The sequence below is a fragment of the Phocoena sinus genome, chromosome 13 (assembly GCF_008692025.1).
Source record: "Phocoena sinus isolate mPhoSin1 chromosome 13, mPhoSin1.pri, whole genome shotgun sequence".
NCBI lineage: Eukaryota > Metazoa > Chordata > Mammalia > Artiodactyla > Phocoenidae > Phocoena > Phocoena sinus.
In genome coordinates this window covers 31339924-31359141 of record NC_045775.1, presented here as the reverse complement: position 1 = coordinate 31359141, position 19218 = coordinate 31339924, and the positions used below count along the sequence as shown (strand labels likewise).

The 19218-nt window shown below is 38.2% G+C and overlaps 1 protein-coding gene across 2 annotated transcripts in view; it reads right to left on the bottom strand.

Annotated features, from left to right (window-relative positions):
- ARHGEF33 (Rho guanine nucleotide exchange factor 33) overlaps positions 1-3494 on the bottom strand; it is a 46773-nt gene extending 43279 nt beyond the window's left edge. For both annotated transcript variants that reach the window (XM_032653044.1, XM_032653045.1), the window contains exons 1-2: positions 3470-3494; positions 1794-1843 (exon numbers count right to left, since the gene is read on the bottom strand). In XM_032653044.1, the coding sequence (XP_032508935.1) occupies positions 1794-1843; positions 3470-3494 (75 nt within the window). The remainder of the gene's footprint in view (positions 1-1793; positions 1844-3469) is intronic.
- Between the last annotated feature and the right edge of the window lie 15724 nt (positions 3495-19218).

Sequence of the window (19218 nt, the reverse complement as noted above, 5' to 3'; positions counted from 1 at the left end):
TTTCTCCCTGCATCCCTCCTTCCTCTTCCTCTTCTTCTTTCTTTACTTCTCCACCTTCATCTTCTTTTGGTTAAATGTTGCTTGGAGTAAACAGACTGGGGCTTAGGAGACATTCTTTTAAAACAAGGATGGGGTTGTAATCACAGCATCACAGAGGTCATATAGGCCAACTTCACTTCTACTGCTTCACTTGTTCCTCTGTGAACAGATGTACTTGGATTTGTGATGCAATAAGAGAATGAGGCCACCCCCACTGCAGCTATATTTAGCCAACATTCAGGGAGTGACCTACATTAAATCTATAATAGACTTTAAATCATACCTGAGTTTAAAGAGATAGTCACACTCATTCAAATGCCATACAAAGGTCAGATGTTAACAGAGGGGAGGTGGGCGGGGAAGGCTTTTGGAGGTCTTGGACAAGTAAAGCATCAAATCAGCACTGAGTGAAGACTCACTCTGGTTTCCAGACCTTTGTTCAGGCTAGTCCCTCTGCCTGAAATACCCTCCCACATATCCACTTACCAATGATCAACTCGTCCTTAAATGCCTGCTCCAAATCCTTCAGTCAATATTAATTCATCCCTTGTCCATATTCCATAGAATTTTATCAATACCTCTGTTATAATTCTTCCAACAGCCTACCTTGTATGAGCTATTTATTGTATGGACACTTAAAAATCAATGAGAATGTCTGTTTCATCTCCCGTTAAGCCAAGCAGAAGACTTTGCACATAGTAACTGCTCAATAAATATGCATTAAATTGAAATGAAGCTGTTTCCTTTGCCCCTTCTCATTGCTGGTCTGGTTCTAGGAGCAACATGTTAAAATGTTTTCATAATCTTGTGCTGGCTTGCCCTAGTTGGGTCCACAGCAATGATCTCTTGCATGATATTTTTGGGAACTAGTTGTTAGTTTCACTTTACTGTTACTTAAACTCAACAAATCTAAATTACATTTCCCCCAAGCTACCTGCTCCTCTGGATTCCTGTATCTCTATTTGGGAGACCACTCTTTTTCCTAGTTACCAGGGCTTAAAACCTTAGAGCCAACTTTGAAATCACCTTTTCTCCCAACCCCCATCAAGCCCTGTCAATTCTTTCTTCCTTCTCATGTATTCCAGATAACAATGTCTTAAGTCTAGAGAGGAGCATGGGTTTCCCTAACCCAAGCTACTTTTACATTACAAATTATGTCAGAATAATCTCTATGATTTTTAAGGACAGAAATTTACTTTAAATCACATGCGGAAGATAGAAGCCAAAGAAATGCTATGTAGAGAGCCAACAGCCCAATGTGACCCTTGTTGCAAACATATTACATAAAATTTTGCAGAACATTTATCTCCCTTGTAAATCAAATTATTCCCATTGTTTAAAAAGAGATTAAAATTTTTTCTATTATCGTATTTGAACACTTGCAATATTAACCCCCTTTTATTTTCAGTTCTCCCTGCTAAAATAAGAAACTAAGAAAAATAGATCTCTCACTCCTGACTGAAATGTTATCACACAGTGTAATGGCCAGGTTGATGGAGGCAACAGGAAGAAAAGCAGCATTGATGTGGGAGTGGTGGTGCTGTAATTTATAAACTGGATAGGTTGTCCTTCAGTCATCAGTTTTCTCAAAAGTACAATGTGAATGGTACTCTCGTCCCTGCCTATCCCACAACCTTAAGTGAACAAATACAATGATATATGTAGAAGCTTTTATGAGTGCTAAAAAAATTTATACGTAAAGGACAGTCATCACTGTGACACATAGGAGAGCTCAAAACAATCTGTGTCTTTACCTGGTAAATCTGTGTGGAAGGATTATTCATCGGCTTATGTTCATTCTCTCCTGTAGGGAGAAAGAGCTTTGTTTAATCAACACAATTCATTCTGTCCCTATTCTCTTCAGACACATGCAGGGAATAAGGGGACTTATAGGATCCTAAATCCGTGCCTGCATGACAGGAAGCCAATGATTCAACCAGAACAGAAGATAAATTGGTGTAGGTGATTTTATATTACATCCTAATGACCAAACCATATCTACCTGATGTAACTCTTATAGTAGAAAACCATGCTCTACCGTGGTGGGGAAGTTTCTCAATCAAACTGAATGACGAGTAATCATTAAATAGTCAGGAGGGAATGCCCATGAAGGGTCTTTCTCTTATTTTGGGGGCTGACTGAGGTTTACTTGAGGGGAAGTCAGGAAAGCATCTATTCAGTCCACAGTCAGGAAGGCATCTATTCAGTTGTCACTTTATTGTTCTCAGGAGGCCTCTATAAAATATCCCTTACTTCTCCTGCCTCTGATCCTTGCTAAACTTCTGAACTTTGCCCTTCTGTCACTGCCCAGATCAGCTAAGGGAACCTTGCCATCCTCCTGGACAAGAGGGTTGATAGAAGGGAATTGTCAATGCAAAGGATCTGGGAATGATGCAGGCAGAAAGAAGACAATACTGTCAATACCAGAGACTGTGAAACACAGGTCAAACACAAAGGAAGTAGTAGGTTATAAATACCATTTATACCTAGGGAGGAAAAAAGGTTGGCCTAGAATGTACCTTTTGGAATCACATTGGTTGGCTCTGAAGATGAGGCAATCCGTGTAAAACATGCAGCCCACATGAAGCCCTTTACTCATCCACTTAGCTACATCTCCTTTGTATGAATTGTATGAATCGAATCACATTGTATGAATCAAGCAGTTTATAGATGAAACCCCTGGTTGCAAATATTTGGTTGTATGAATGTGTATATTGTTCTCCTAAGACATGCGGGTATAGGGAACCCTTCCTTAGAGGAACCAGCCTTGGTATGTTAAGTTCATAAATAATACGTAACCTCAGCCCAGAATTTATACACACTGAGGTCTGTCCCTATAAAATCCAGATGGTTTGAGATTACCAAAATTCCCCACACAAGCTTGAGTAAAGATTACTTAGCCCATTTTATGCTATGTCCCAACAGCCTGGTATAATGTCAAGAACCAGAACTTGGGAACAGAGACCAGGCTCCCAAATCAAACGTTGATAGGTTGTGGTTTGTAGCCTGACTTCTCTATGACTGTTTCTTCACCTGTCTATTGGAGATGATAATAGAACCTACTTTTATATGGTTGATTCTATATGGTAAAGATTAAAAGAGAAAGCCCTATGTTTCTAGGCCAGCCTAGGAGGTGTTGGATGTCTGTTAGTTGAATATGTATCTCGGCCTTATTCAGCAGGTCGTTCTGAGGCAGTCCTAAAGTTATTGCTAAGAAAAGTAACATAACTACTCAAATTGTATGTATACATGTCGCATTTCCTGTTTCCCCAGCACCAAGTCTATGCTCTTCGTGGTCATTCTACTATGATAAGGAAATGAGAATAGTCAGGTTAACATATTATCATGTTTTGAGACAAGGGCAAGACAAGCCCACAACCTACATTTCTTAAATCCTGAACCTTAAAGCAAGACATAGGAGAAATCTAACCTTGCTTTGTTTTGGTTTTTTCCATGGTGCCTGTTACTTCTCTCCTCCAGCTTATTCTTCAACATTGCATCTTCATTGTCCCTGGATCAGGCCATCCCCTCTTCCCCGGACCTGTCAGTTGAAATCAAGAGTAAGGGAACAGGTGAAGTGACTGGATTTACTTTATGTGTTAACTTTAAAAAACTGAAATGAACACAGCTATTAGAAGCAACGGGCGTTGTGCGCAGTTTCAGAAGAGTGAAAATATTGTTGAGTAAATATTTAGCTTAAAACCCAAAGGTAGGGCTTCCCTGGTGGTGCAGTGGTTAAGAATCCACCTGCCCATGCAGGGGACATGGGCTCGAGCCGTGGTCTGGGAAGATCCCACATACCGCAGAGCAACTAAGCCCATGCGCCACAACTACTAAGCCTGTGCTCTAGAGCCCACGAGCCACAACACCCACGTGCCACAACTACTAGAGCCTATGCTCCGCAACAAGAGAAGCCCCCACAATGAGAAGCCTGAGCGTAGCAGCGAAGACCCAACGCAGCCAAAAATAAACAAACAAAGCAAATAAATAAATAAATTTATATTTAAAAAACTCAAGGGTAAATATCTTGTCGACAAGTATGAAATTCATTACTTAAAATTATGGTAGTTTTTAAGATACTATTTTGGGGATCAAATAAATTAATTTAAACCCATTGATTTTATTAGCAGGGTATAGTTTAAGGAAATTAACTTGAGCAGGCATAAAGGCTAATATATCTGTTTCTATTTAATTAAATAGTAAGTTCCTTGATGGCCTTATCCCCACTTTCTGCATCTGGTAGACTTTTTTACACCAGGAGATGCTTGTCAAATGTAGCCTGGCTGCTGTGACCATTAGACATGAAACGGCCGGTTCAGAATGAAATCTAACAAGCAAAAATAGTGTTGTGGACATTGTCCCTCTTTTTATCCATCTAGAATTTCCAATGATTGGGGAATTCCCCAACCTTATGAGGCTTGATCGGAGGCCTCCCATTATATAGAGGCTGAAAGTGCCAGGTTCTCCTAGCCTCCCTTGCAGCTAAGGTATGATGGGCACATGGTACCACTTTGATACACCCACCCCAACTGGCCGTTGCAGAAGAATTTCCTAAGGCAGATATACTTGATATACTTTCTACTTTCTTAGAAATAGAAAGAATTCTTAAGACAGCAGCAGCAGCAGCAGCAGCAAGGAGGGTGGTGGTGACCATGATCTGGTACAGACAGCTTAGGTAACTCAAGCTGCTGCTGTTCTTGGTCCTTTCCTCACCAGAACAGCTGTACTACATGATTTGGGGCACTGCTGTTGGCCGCATATCCCAAACTTGGTTCTCCAGTCTCCTAGCGATTCTATGAGCTGCCCATATCCTTTCAACAAATTCCTTTGCTGCATAAATTAGCCAGAGCTATTTTTTACTGCTTTGCGACTAAGAAAACTAATTGAAACAATAAAAATATATTAACACTATCCAAGATTGAGAAGACACAAGTTAAGACTTTGCTCATTGCTCTAGAAAAGACAAATCTAATCCACAGTGATAAAATGCAGATCAGTAGTTGCCTAGAGCAAGAGGTGGGAGTTTAACTGGGAAAAGGCACAGTGAACTTTTTAGAGTGATAAAAATATTCTGTTGCTTAATTGTGGTAGTGGTTATACAGATGCATAAATTTGTCAAAACTCATCAAAATGTATATTTTGACTGGGTGCATTTTATCCTGTATAATTTATACCTCAAAGTAGAATTGGTGTTTCATTCATATATTGAGGTCTGTGAAGCAAAATGATAAATTGACAGTCTGGAAGGTTCACATGGATGAAAACCTGGTCAATAGCTACACAGTTATAAATGAGGGATCTAAAGGAAGGCCCAAAGTGAAGGCCATATGCCATTTGGAATCTTGTACATTTTTCATGTGAGCATGGAAGTTATGTCAAGGTAAGGCATCTTCCCTAGCTATCTGAATCTCTTTCATAGCTTATATAAACATTACTAAGATGAAATGTTTCTGCTCCTTAGCAATTGATTTGATATTTAATGAATTCCATGATGAATATAATTAAATCACAGAATGTTAGAGCCAAAAAGGCACTGAGAAAACTATTTGATCCATCTTCTTCATTTATAGGAGAAGCAACTGAGGCCTGGAGAGGAGAAGAGAAGTGACCTGCTCAAAGCCACACAGCTTTGAAAATAATTGTTAGAAGTGATTTCTGTTACTATTTGGGGGAAAAAATCTTGAAATATGTGAAGCCATATTTTAATGGGATTTTATGGATAATTAATTCCAGCAGATTTATTGATCTAATCTACAACTAATTAAAAACAAACCCCAAAACCTCCATCTATCTGAGATAAAATGTAAATTTTTGCATTTTCAGAGGTAAGACATCATCAAGCTCACAAATGTACAAATAGTTGCTGATTTCAAGAAGTAATCAAAGGTATGTGGTTACTAGAAAATAAATTTTATTTTATTTATTTAATTACGAAAGCAACCAAACCACATTGTAAAAAAATTTTAAAATAAAGAGGGACAAAACCAACTATAATGCCTCTACTTAATGACCACAGTCATTTGATTGTATTGCCAGTCAATCATTTTGCTCTTGAATGTTTTACCTGATTGTTAATGGAGCCTACCTATAATTTTTTATCTACTTTTCCACCTACAGTATAACATAAGCATGTTACTTTCTTTTACAAATTGGACCATTATTATTCATGTTGTTTTTATTGTGGTCATTTGGGTAGAGGGCACGAGTGTTCCTCCTTAGTCCCAGTCAGTGTTAACAATCTGCTGGAATTCTTCCATCCCTTTCTCCATCCTCATAGAACCACATTCAAACATATATACAGAATATACATATATGGGGTGGAGCTGTCATTGTAGTTCATACTGTACCTCTCTGCATCATCTCTCTCACTTAATACATCGTAGCAATCTTTCCAAGTTAGTTGGTATAGATCTAAAAATCACTTTTAATGGCTGCATAATATCCATGGTAGGAATGACCTGTGTTAATCATTCCTGTATGGATGGGCATTCCCCTTATTTCCATTATTTTGTCACTGAAACAATGCTGCGACAAACATCTTGGTACATAGAGGCATACATATTGGTGCTTTTATGTATGTAGGGGTTTAATAGATATGACTAGGTTGCTTTCCAAAAAGACTATCTTCTCATTTCCTCCAAGAATACTGCATGAGTACCTTTTCTCCTGCATCCCAGCCAATAGTGGATGTTAATGCTTTTTAGTTCTTGCTAGTCAGATGGATGACAAGTGATACTTCATCTTACTTTTACTAATTTCTAGTGCTATTAAGCATATCTACATATACTTACTGGACATTTAGATTTACTCTTTTGTGATTATCTATTCCTTTGCTTTGCATATTTTTCTATAGGGTCATCTGCCTTTTCCTTATCAATTAATGAGGGCTTTTATATAATATAGATTAAATATTTATTTGTCACGTGAGTTATGAATATCCCATCTATCTTTTTGTCTTTTGACTCTGTGGACACTTTTGCTATTGACACATTTTTTAAATTTATGAAGTCAAATAAATTTTTTCCTTAATTGCTTCTTGGTTTCTTGAGTTGGTTTTAAAAGCTCTCCTCAGCCCCAGAGTTTTATATATACATTTTTCCTAAATTTTCTTCTAAGGTTTTTATTATTGTTAAGTATTTAATTCATCTGGAATTTGTTTTTATATACGGGGTGAGAGAGTGTTCACTTTCCTTATTTTCCAGATAGCTAGCCACTTGTAGCTACATCAGTTATTACATAAATCATCATTTTCCTCCATGGAATTGAAATACCATTTCTCATATACACTGAGATCTATTATTTTTCTATGGACTCTCTATTCCATCCTGATCTATCTAACTATTCCTATTCCAAAATCACAAATTATATGGCTCTTCAGTATTTTAAAAATATTTGATGAGGCAAGTCATCTATTATTCTTTTTATAATTTGCTTTCCCTGACATTTATTTTTCCATATGAATAAATGTACTACATGATGATTTTACCCATTACAAAAAAATGTTGAAATTTTCATTGGAATTGCATAGGTTTATATATTAATGTGGGAGAATTGGCATTTTTCTTACATCAAATCTTGTCATCCAAGAGCAATATAGTTCTCATTTGTCTGAATCTTGTTTTACGTTTTTCAATCAGATTTTTGTTTTCTCTTAAAGTTCTTGTACTTTTATTGTTAAATTTATTCTTAAATAATTTATAATTTTTATTGCTACTGTGAATGGCATTTTTTCCATTTCCAATTCTCTGTTGCTGGTTTTCGTATTCTCTCTCTCTCTCTTTTTTTTTTTTTTTTTTTTTTTTTTTTTGCGGTATGTGGGCCTCTCACTGTTGTGGCCTCTCCCGTTGCGGAGCACAGGCTCCGGATGTGCAGGCTCTGGACGCGCAGGCTCAGGGGCCATGACTCATGGGCTCAGCCGCTCTGCGGCATGTGGGATCTTCCCGGACTGGGGCACGAACCCGTGTCCCCTGCATCGGCAGGCGGACTCTCAACCACTGCGCCACCAGGGAAGCCCTCTCTCTCTTTTTTTAAAATATTTACTTTATACGTAGCCACATTACTAAATTGTTTTATTAATTATGGAAGATTTTTAAAATAAGTATTTCTAGGTGACTTTTATCCTTATTTTCAAATTTTATACTGGTTATTTCATTGTTGTATTTTATTATATTTGCTAGAGCTTCTAGAATAATGTTTACTAATAATAGTGACAGTGGATATCATTATCCATCTTCTTATTTTAATGTAAATGGCTTTAAAGTCACTTAGAATTATATTTATTTTCTACCTTTGGTAAATATATCATATTTAAGTAATTTCTCTTTAGTCTTATTTTACTAAAATTCCTTATTAGGAATTTATCAGTCCTTTTAGCAGCTATTGATAGAATTGCCTTTTTCTCCTTTAATTTATTATTATAATGAATTATACCGATTCCCTGATGTTGAATCATCCTTACATTCCTGGGATATTTGCTTGGTCATAGGATATAGTTTTGTTGATACTCCGCTGGATTCTATTTGTTAATATTTAGACATTTTTGCATCTATATTCATGAGTGATTTTGATCTGTGGAGGATTTATTGCTTTTTTGTTTTTTATTCTATGGGGGGGGCAGAATTAATGTTATCCTAACTTCTTAAAGTGAATCAAAGAGTTTTTAAATCTTTTTCTATAATCTAGAAATTCTAAAATTAAATTGCAATTATCTGTTCATTGAAAGAGAGTAGAGCGTAGCTATGAAAACATTTTGTCTTAGTGCCTTTTTAAAAAAATATATCCTCTAGAGACTGTCATACAGAGTGAAGTAAGTCAGAAAGAGAAAAACAAATATCGTATATTAAAGCATATATGTGGAACCTAGAAAAATGGTACAGATGAACCAGTTTGCAGGGCAGAAATTGAGACACAGAGGTAGAGAACAAACATACGGACAGCAAGGGGGGAAAGTGGTGGGGGTTGGGGGTGGGGGGTGGGATGAATTGGGCAATTGGGATTGACATGTATACACTGATGTGTATAAAATGGATGACTAATAAGAACCTGCTGTATAAAAAATAAGTAAAATAAAATTCAAAAAAAGTAGATCCTTAAACCCTATTCAATTTCTTCAAAAGTAATTGGTCTTTTCGACTTTTTAACTTAATTTTATAATTTATATTTCCCTAGGACATAATTTCCTTAAGTTTGTCAACAAATCTGTTGATAGAGAATAAGCGTCTAACTTTTATTGAACAGCTGCTATGTGCCAAGCACTATGCTTCATGTTTTATTTATATTGTCACCTCTAACTGAATCCTCATATTGGTCCTGTTTAGTTTGGATCATTATCTTCATTTTTTTTTTTTTTTGTGGTACACCGGCCTCTCACTGTTGTGGCCTCTCCCATTGCGGAGCACAGGCTCTGGACGCGCAGGCTCAGCGGCCATGGCTCACGGGCCCAGCCTCTCCGCGGTATGTGGGATCTTCCCGGACCAGGGCTCGAACCCGTGTCCCCTGCATCGGCAGGCGGACTCTCAACCACTGTGCCACCAGGGAAGCCCTACCTTCATTTTTTAGATGAGCATATTGAGGCTTGGGAAAATGAGGTAATGACGTACCCAGGATCACAGATAAGAAATGGCAGAGGGAGACAAAATTGGAACTCAGGTCTCTGTGATTTCAAAACTGGTGGATTCAACTCCAAATTTCTCCAAATAGTTTCACAATCATTATATTTAATTACTGAAAAATACTCGTTTGAGAAATTATATCATTGTTTTCTTTCCCTCTCCCCATTATTGAATATTAGGCTCATTCTCTATTTTTCATTATAATTAATGAATATAAAAAAGAATATAGCTTTTTTTCCCCTTATTTAAGACCTTTTTTAGGCTAAGTTTACAGAAGAGAATTACTAGTTTGAAGAGGCTGATCATATTATTGAGTAATATATTTTGAAAAGAACACCTTAAAAGGGAAAATAACAGGATTACATGAACAAGTACTATGACTTTTTCTGGAAAGAGCTATACTACATTATGCAATTCCCTTTGAGATCTTACTTGTAGTCTGCTTTATTGCCTATGGGCATCCCTCACTCTCTGGGCCCAGTAATTCTTTACTCTGCCCTTCATAGTCCTTGAATCACTGCCTGCCTTTGAATAAATCAAATACTGCCACGTTCTTCTCACCAAGTTATCACGCTTCTACTCCTCCCCAGCCTTCCTCCTTTCTTTCCATCTCTATAGTAGCAATTCTAGCCTCTAATAACATCCATTTGGGCCTTGGCAGACTCTTGAAAAAATACTGGTAAGTTTTTAGAAAAAGCCTGTTTGTCTCTAAACCATGTCTGATCATTATATAGAGCAATGATTTTTAGTCTGTTCTTTGAAGCCTTCAGGTTTTTTTTGAGCCTGCCTTGGGAGAGAGAGAAAGCCACCAAGCTGGTGGAGTCTTGGGCACCCCTTCCCATCCCCTTCAACCAGAGTCTCTCTGTTCTCATCTAATTCACATACTATAGCTTTGGGGAAGAATTTTCTTTTAAAATGGGTTCCTGATGTTTTAAAAAGGCTCTAAAATGATCACAATAGAGAAATAAGAATGTTGAAACATTAACCTAAAAAGTTATAGCCAGATTTTTATGAAATTCAAGTAATAAAATTAGTAATATTAATAAAGTTAATAGAAGCCTAAGAATACTGAAAAATCTCCTGAACCTCCCCCAGACTGACCTAGAATGTATACTCCACACACAAAAGCAGGCATAAGACCACAAAAACTTAGGATTGTCTATTACTTTCCAATTACTGCTGTGACAGAAAAGGAAAGTTTGGCACTTTGGGGAATTGAAATTAATTGAAAACAGACTTGAGTTAATTTCCATTCCAGTGTCCTTTATTGAATGGGTCTTTAGTGCACATTTCTAATTTAGTAGAATGAGAACTTTCTGTGTTAGGGGGAGGGTGATGAGGAAATATTTTCCCCTGAACTAAAATAATTTATCAGGACAAATCTTGCAAATGGTTTCAAAGAGGAAAGTCTACATGATCTTTGTGATATAGAAAAGTACTTTGAAAAAATTTATGAAAGGGGTTGTTTGTTTTTTCCATACAGCCTAAAAGCAACATATGTTTCATGAAATGATATATTTCATGACCTTGCTTGTACCTACATCATAGTTTCCAAAGCACCCTCCCATACATTATCTCACCTGGTGATTGTAGCAATGCTGTGCAGTGGGCAGCACACTTTACCATCCATTTTATACAAAGGGAAACAGTAGCTCTGAACAATTAAGGAAGTAGCTCCAAGTAGAACCATTATTCTATTAGCTTCTATCTTTAAATAAACCTCTTCATGTCACAGGATTCCAAAGCACTAATATCAAAAGCCACTTTTACTGTCATTATAAACATATCAGTTCCTATGTGTGGTCTGATAGCTATTTGAAAAAACAGATTGAATAAATTGTAAAATGAGGAAAGTTTTGACAAGTCTAATGACATATAAGGAGATTGAGAGAAAGAAAGAATACGAAGTAGAACAAAAAAATAGGATGTAACCACTGATTCAGAGGCTATGAAATATTGTTATTAAAATTCTATGTGCATTTTATTGCCAATAACTTTTAAAGTGAAATGAAATGGACAATTGTTTAGGAAAACATAGGCTGTTGAAGTTTGTTTTAAAAACTATAAAGTCAATTACAACTCTCTATAGAAGATATTGAAAGGGGGAGGTCAAATATCTACCACCAAATAAGAAATAACCCAGGATAATATAACAGGAGATTTCTATAAATAACAGTGACTGTGTTATTTAATCCATACCCCAAAATAAGATATATATGTCACTAAATCCATTCTATGAGGTTCTGATACCAAATCTACTCTAGGATAGCCTAAATAAATATACAAATATTCTAAACAAAAATACAACACTATGATCAGTGGTTTGTTCTAGGTTATAAAAAGGTCTTGATGCTTAGAAATCTATTAATATAATTCATTAATCAATATAATGCAAAAAACAAAACAAAAACAAAAGCAAAGAGCACAGTGTGACCCTGAGAAGCAAAATGATGAGATAAGACAAATTTCACAATACGTAAGTATATATGCAGGTGTTTAAAATGAGGATGCCTCAGTGATAATGTAACTTTTTATACCCACTTCCCCCAAATATATATAATAAAATCATCCTTGAATACATAGCAATTTATGATGGCAAAGGCAATAAATTAAAGAATTAAAATAGGGATCTCACCAGATGACTCAAACAATAAATAGTCTAATTTTGAAAATACTTCTTGGTCCTCAAGTCAGCCTCTTACTTGACCTTTTCTCAAATATAAGTGTTGCTAGAAACAGGATGGCCCCTGCCACTGAATCAGGTCACAAGGCCATTGTCACATCCTTGGTTAACTGCCTGAATGCTAGTTCCCTTACCAGACTGTAAGCAGAGGGTGTGTTGTATTCATCTTTGTATCCCCTGCTCCTTGCCCCATTCTGAGCTTGTGCTCAACAAATGTTTATGGAAGTGAGTTGAATTCTCATCTAATAGCCTACAGAGAAACGTGATTTTACCATGCATGCTTCACATAAGCAAAAAATAATCAGTGGTAAATACAGAAAGAGTTTAGCCTAGAGGTGATTTTTGTTAGAAAAAAAATTGTTTTATTTTATCAAGCAAAGTTTCACTAGCAGAAATATATCCCCCGTGCCTGCCATTGGGCTTGACAAACCAAGAGAGAATAAATAGGATTTCCTAACAAATGGTCCAGCACCAAAACTGTAACTGATACTCCATGGTTGCCAGCAACCTCAAAGTGCCCAGAGCCAATGAGAAGAGGGGCAAAACACAGAGAGTGGGCGATTCTGTAGTTCATAAAGCACATAGAGGTTCTTTACATCTGAATATGGAATAGCAAAGGTCCTCTCACGTCCACTCCACAGGCACGTCAATTTTTTTGTTTTGTCTACCAAATATCAGTCAAGATATTTGCTTGAGTTGCTATGTGTCAACTCAATCAGAAAAAAAAAAAAAGAAAAAGGAATGCCAGCATGCTATTACACATACAAAAAAATCCAATGGCCAGAGATAATTATTTTAAGTTTAAGAATGCCTCATTTAAAACATCAAAACTTATCAAAAGTTTCAGACCGTATTACTTCCAGAAGCTCTTCTGACTCATTAAGTGGCACACATAAAGGTGTTAGAACTTGATTTTGCAAGCTGGATACTTCAGGGGCTATGGGTCTGGTGAGGAAGATGTGCACTATCTCTTTCCTTATCCTGGTTTGACTCACTTTAATTTCAATCTTTTAAACAGGTTCTCTCCCTGGATTATCTGAGTAGAAGTTAAGAGCCTCCCGGCACTCTGTTCAAGAGGCAGAGGGCACAGTGTTACCTGAATACAAGGTAAATACCTACTTCAAAAGAAAATTGACTGTTGCTGTATTTTCACTAGGTCAGTCCTGCTTGGAAGAGAGGGAAGACAATGAAGCACAAGAGAGGCTCTTGGGAGAATTTTGCAGGGAAGGAGCCCTGAGTCCCAGAGAAAGCTCCCTCCAGCCCTAGGGGAGACCCTAATTTTCAGAGGGTAAACCCTTAACTAGTCCTCAGGAAGTATTCTTACGGCTGAAGCACAGGCAGTGGCAGGACTCACAAGATCTGAATCACATAGCTGAGTTAGTAGTACTTTGTGAAATAGAGCATCAGTTACCACTAACAGCCTATTTTAGGTGAGAGGGGAAACAAGGTTACTGCTGACACTCCTGGGAGCATAATTTTCATAGTTCAGATGAAATGACATCCAGTTTGGATCTGCCTTTAGCACTTTTAGAACTGCTAAAAAGGAAACTAGAGTAAAATACAATCTTCATTAATGGCTAATTTCTCACCACCTCCCAGTGAACTCCAGGGCTTGGAAATCATAGACAAATCCTGCAAATCTATGACCTCAGTTAGAATAGCCCACAGCCCGTGCATCGTTTACAAGGGTCAGCAATGTTCTCTTGAAACTACAGCATTCTCCCTGCAGAACTAGTCCCCCCACAGGCCTTACGTATTCCTCCCTGAGGATCTCCCTGAGGAGTCCCCACAGTTCCCCTGCCTAAAACCCTCTGCCCTCTGCCAACCCAAGTCCTGCTCACCCTTCAAAGGGCAGATCATGACTCATACCCTTCATAAGCCTTGACTTGGCCATTCTCCTCAACTGTCATCTGTCTTCACTAGGGCAAGGATCATCTAATAACCCATTATTATTAGAGTCAAACAGCGTAGTAACCTAAATATAAGAAATATTCAACATTTTTACTGATTGATAACAAATGTAAATTCATCAATTGTTTGATAATTTCTTTTTTAATTTATCCCATTTCATACATGTCCTCCTTAGAGCTAAGCTATACTGAATCCAATCAATGGGTAATTTCGTACCACATCTGGTAAGTTTGGCACAAGGATAAAAGGCCTAGGGAATTCCCTGGCAGGCCAGTGGTTAGGACTCTGTGCTCTCACTGCTGAGGGTGCGGGTTCAATCCCTGGTCAGGGAACTAAGATTCTGCAAGCCGCTCAGCAGCACGGGCGAAAAAGAAAAGAAAAGGCCTAAAAACATTCCATAAAAAGACCAGAACACATTGGGCACACTGGGTCTGGTTTTGCTAAGAAGCTATATTCTGATTCCTAAATCTCATATTGCACTATTTCAATTTCCTTTTTGGAAAAAGTTTGGACAGGAATAAGGAAATAAAATATAGAAAGAAGTACTCCATCCTTCTGCCTCCAAACTGAATTACGTACTTCTCCCATCCCAGATAGTTGGATGGCAATCCTGTTCTTCAGAACCTTTAAAAATATGTATGGAAAGACACTGAACAACCTCACTTGAAATCTATCTAGGGCTACTTAAATGTACTATAGCAAATCATTCCCTGTGTAGATCATGCCCATTTCAACTTGTTCAGATATCATTTGAAAACGGCTCCCTTAACTGAAGGCAAGCTGGTCTAACAGGGCACACACATGCTGCCCCACATCATTTCTTGCCTTTGTTGCTATGTACTTAGTGCTCTTGTTAGGCCATCCATTTTGCTTTCTGATGATGCAATCTGTGAACATTTTCCTCAGGCTTCCTACCATAGAACTATGTAAAAATGTTCCCTAAAGAGTCAGGAAGGTAGTGCACCTCATGACTAGCAGTATTGGGGAAAGGAAGGAATACTGGACTGAGATCCAACCCTGACTTCTCACTCACTGTGGGGCTGTGGGAAAGCCAGGCACCCTCTCCAGGCTTCCATTTCCTCATATCTAGTATGCGGAGTCTCTCAAAGTCCTTGCAGCTCTGAAATGCTGAGGCTAAAACCCTAGCAGGGCATCTCCAAATATTACTCGGCAATATGGTGATATGGCAACCAATGGCTTTCCTTCCCAGCCCTCAGTCCAGAGCCTTCTATAACTGTCCCTTTGTTCAATTTAAAAAACAAAAACCAGGAACTTCCCTGGTGGTCCAGTGGCTAAGACTCTGAGCTCCCAATGCGGGGGGCCTGGGTTCGATCCCTGGTCAGGGAACTAGATCCCACATGCCGCAACTAAGAGTTCTCATGCCTCAACTAAAGATCCCGCATGTCACAACTAAGACCTGGCACAGCCAAAATAAATAAATAAATGTTAAAAAAAATAAAAGACCCACTGCACCCCAAACCAAAATTATGCTAAACAGTTCACAATTTCCTAATCCCTATTTCTTCTGCTATGTCATTTTAGCTATCTTATTAGTATTTAGGTCTTTATTTTGAGAGAAGGAAACAAAACTGTCTGTTCTTCTGATCTTTTTCTTCTGCTAAATGAATATCCCTTGTTGGACTTATATTTCTTTCCAATGAAGATTTTCTGTTTTTTTAAACATCTTTATTTTAGTATAATTGCTTTACAATGGTATGTTAGTTTCTGCTTTATAACAAAGTGAATCAGCTATACATATACATATATCCCCTTATCTCCTCCCTCTTGCGCCTCCCTCCCACCCTCCCTATCCCACCCCTCTAGGTGGTCACAGAGCACTGAGCTGATCTCACTGTGCTATGTGGCTGCTTCCCACTAGCTATCGATTTTACATTTGGTAGTGTATATATGTCCATGCCACTCTCTCACTCCAATGAAGATTTTCACTTGGCTGTTCCATGGTCACCTCAAATTCAACCTGTTTAAATCACATCGGTCACCTTCACCCTATCCAGGTACCCCCTTCAGATTTCATTTCCCAGGCTCTGTCACTAACACCACTATTGACCCAGACTTAAGACCTTGGAATGATTTTCCTCTCATCCTATGAGCCACCATTAGTGAAATCCTGAGTCTTCCTTTATATGGTTTCTTACATTTTCTCCTTCCTTTTTTTTTTAAAATTTATTTATTAAAAAAAATTCTTTTTGGTTGCATTGGGTCTTCATTGCTGCTCACAGGCTTTCTCTAGTTGCATCTAGCGGGGGCTACTCTTCGTTGTGGTGCACAGGCTTCTCGTTGTGGTGGCTTCTTTTGTTGCGGAGCACAGGCTCTAGAGCGCAGGCTCAGTAGGTGTGGCGCACGGGCTTAGTTGCTCTGCAGCATGTGGGATCTTCCTGGACCAGGGATCAAACCCGTGTCCCCTACATTGGCAGGCGGATTCTTAACCACTGCGCCACCAGGGAAGTCCCTCTCCTTCCTTTTCATTGTCACTTCTTTGGTTCAACCTGACTGCTTTGTTCCTAAACATCTATAGGAACATTCTAATTAGTTTATCAACACTCTATGCTGCTACAGAACTAGATTATTTTCCTTTAAATATCACTTTTATCATCTTTTGCCCTTGTTCATGCTCTTGAATAGCTCTCTCCTTATTAAAATATACAACAAACCTCAAGGTCCTCCACAATGTCCCTGACCTTCCTCTCCAACCTTGTTTGTGATATTTAGGAGGTATTCCAGCCCCCTAACTCTTATTCACCACTTGCGTTCCTACCTTATCTCTCCCCTTCCCTGCAGCCTAGTCTGCCCTCCTCATCCTACTCCAATTGTCAAATCCTTACTCACTCCCCAAAGTCTAACTCAGGTTCCATCCCTCTCTGGGACTTTTACCTTCAGTCCAATAGGAAATTATCCCTGTCGTGGAATATCTGTAGAAGTCAATTGGAACCAAAACCATGATCTTCTGCTGTATGTATCTTATGTTATAGTCTGATTTTCTAAATAGACTTCTTGAGAAAAGAGGCTATTTTTTCCAACTCCTCGTATTCTTGGTGCCTGTTTTATATTCTTACATAGAATAGAAGCTCAATAAAAATGTGTTGACTGAGATGATAAACCTGCTAAACATTGTCAATAATAACTATGTAGCACATAATCCTCCCCTAATTAATTAGGTGTTAATTCCTTACTAATAATTACTTGTTAAGTGTTCTCTTACCTAACAATCTGGCAATCAACAGTTGTGGACGCAGAGACAAAGGGAGAAAGAATTTGGCTGTAGGCAATCCAGGCCGGGAGAGTAGAACATAGGGGTTTAATGCTCTATTTCAGTCCTAAAGGGCATTTTCAGAGTGACAAGGTCTAAAATAAGATGATCTGCGATGGCTTACCCTTTGTTATATATATTAGATTCTAATGTTTTGGATTTAGAGACAAAGTCAATCCTTTTCTTCTCCACCTATTTTGTAACGCACCTTAGAAACCTCACTGCCTGGGGTTTGCCCACTTCTTTTCTCTTAACGCTCAGGGACCTGCCTTTGGCCTGTAACATCTACCACTCATCTTCTTGGGGATCCATGCTCCTAGTCTCCAAAACAAATATGAGAGAGGCAGTAAATGAGCCTGTAGACGCAAGATCTAGGAATCCAGGAAAAACAAAAACGTAACCACACCCACACCTTTGAAAGCAGTATTTTCAGCCTGCTCCTTGAATCTTTAACTCCTTCCCACACATTCCTAAACTTGGGTCCTTCCTCTAGCCTGTGGCTTGTGAAGCTGAGGAGAGAAATACTCTAAATCTGGATGCAGAGTTTACATGCAAATCAAAACCCTGCTTCTTAAAATCCTGTAAATTCAGTTTTCATAGCCTTTTGAATTTACTGTTAATAGCCATAATCCCCATTGGCAAAAATTATATAAATAAGTAGATTCTGTACATTTGAAAAGTCATTAAAATGTTAATATAGAATATTTAGAATCACAGAAGCAAGAAAAGCTCATTTATGAAAATCCTGGGACCCACAGGATGTGAGGGGAAAAAGCGAGGTTGAAACTCAAACTCTTACGCACCTTCACCAGGGCCCATTTTGCTCCTATCTCTTAACAACTTTAAAGTTTTGTCAAATTTACAATATCCCACAATCATACATTAAGGACAAAAAAAGTTCTAAGGCTCCTGGTCTCTTTAAATGTCACCTCATTAAAAGGGCCTTCCCTGACCACACACGTAAGAGCAGGACTCAGCTTTCACTGCCTGTCTCCTTTCCATTGCTTCAGTTTTCCCTACAGCATTTTCTACCAAATGACAATGGTCTGTTTATCTGTTTATTGATCATCTTGGCCCATCATCTCCACTTCATGAGGGCTTGGATGTTTTTATTCACTCTGCATTCCCCGAGGTCTGAAAGAGGGTCTCACACACAGAATAGACCCCAAATAAATAGGTATGAAGTAAATGAATGAAACAATATCAGTATCATGGTTTAGAAAGACCAAACCAAACCACACCTAACCAGAACAACTTGCAATATAAACTAAGGATTCTGCATATGTGGTAAAAAGGATCAGAGCTGAAAGATGACACAGAGATCAGCCAGCCAGACCCTGTCACTTCAAAATAAAGAAAATGAGGTCCATGGTTAAGTGACTTGACATAAAGTCATAAGCTCTTGTTTTGACAGAAATAATAAAATGGTTCACTACAGAGTTCCAATTTCTTGTACAAATATGGTAATTATGGAATTTGATAATACTATTTTAATCTCAGTGAGGTGGGCCTCATAAATAAGTGGAATAAAAAGGCTGTCAGGTCAGGCCCTTTGCCCAAATAAACCAACCTCACTGTCACCAACACTATGACTTTATTCCTTTGGATCTTGAGAGGTTTTTTTAAAACAGACTTTACTTACTCTGTTGTCAGCTAACACTTTAACTAGTTGAGAGCCACACGGAGAGCCAAGCTAGGTAGGGGGT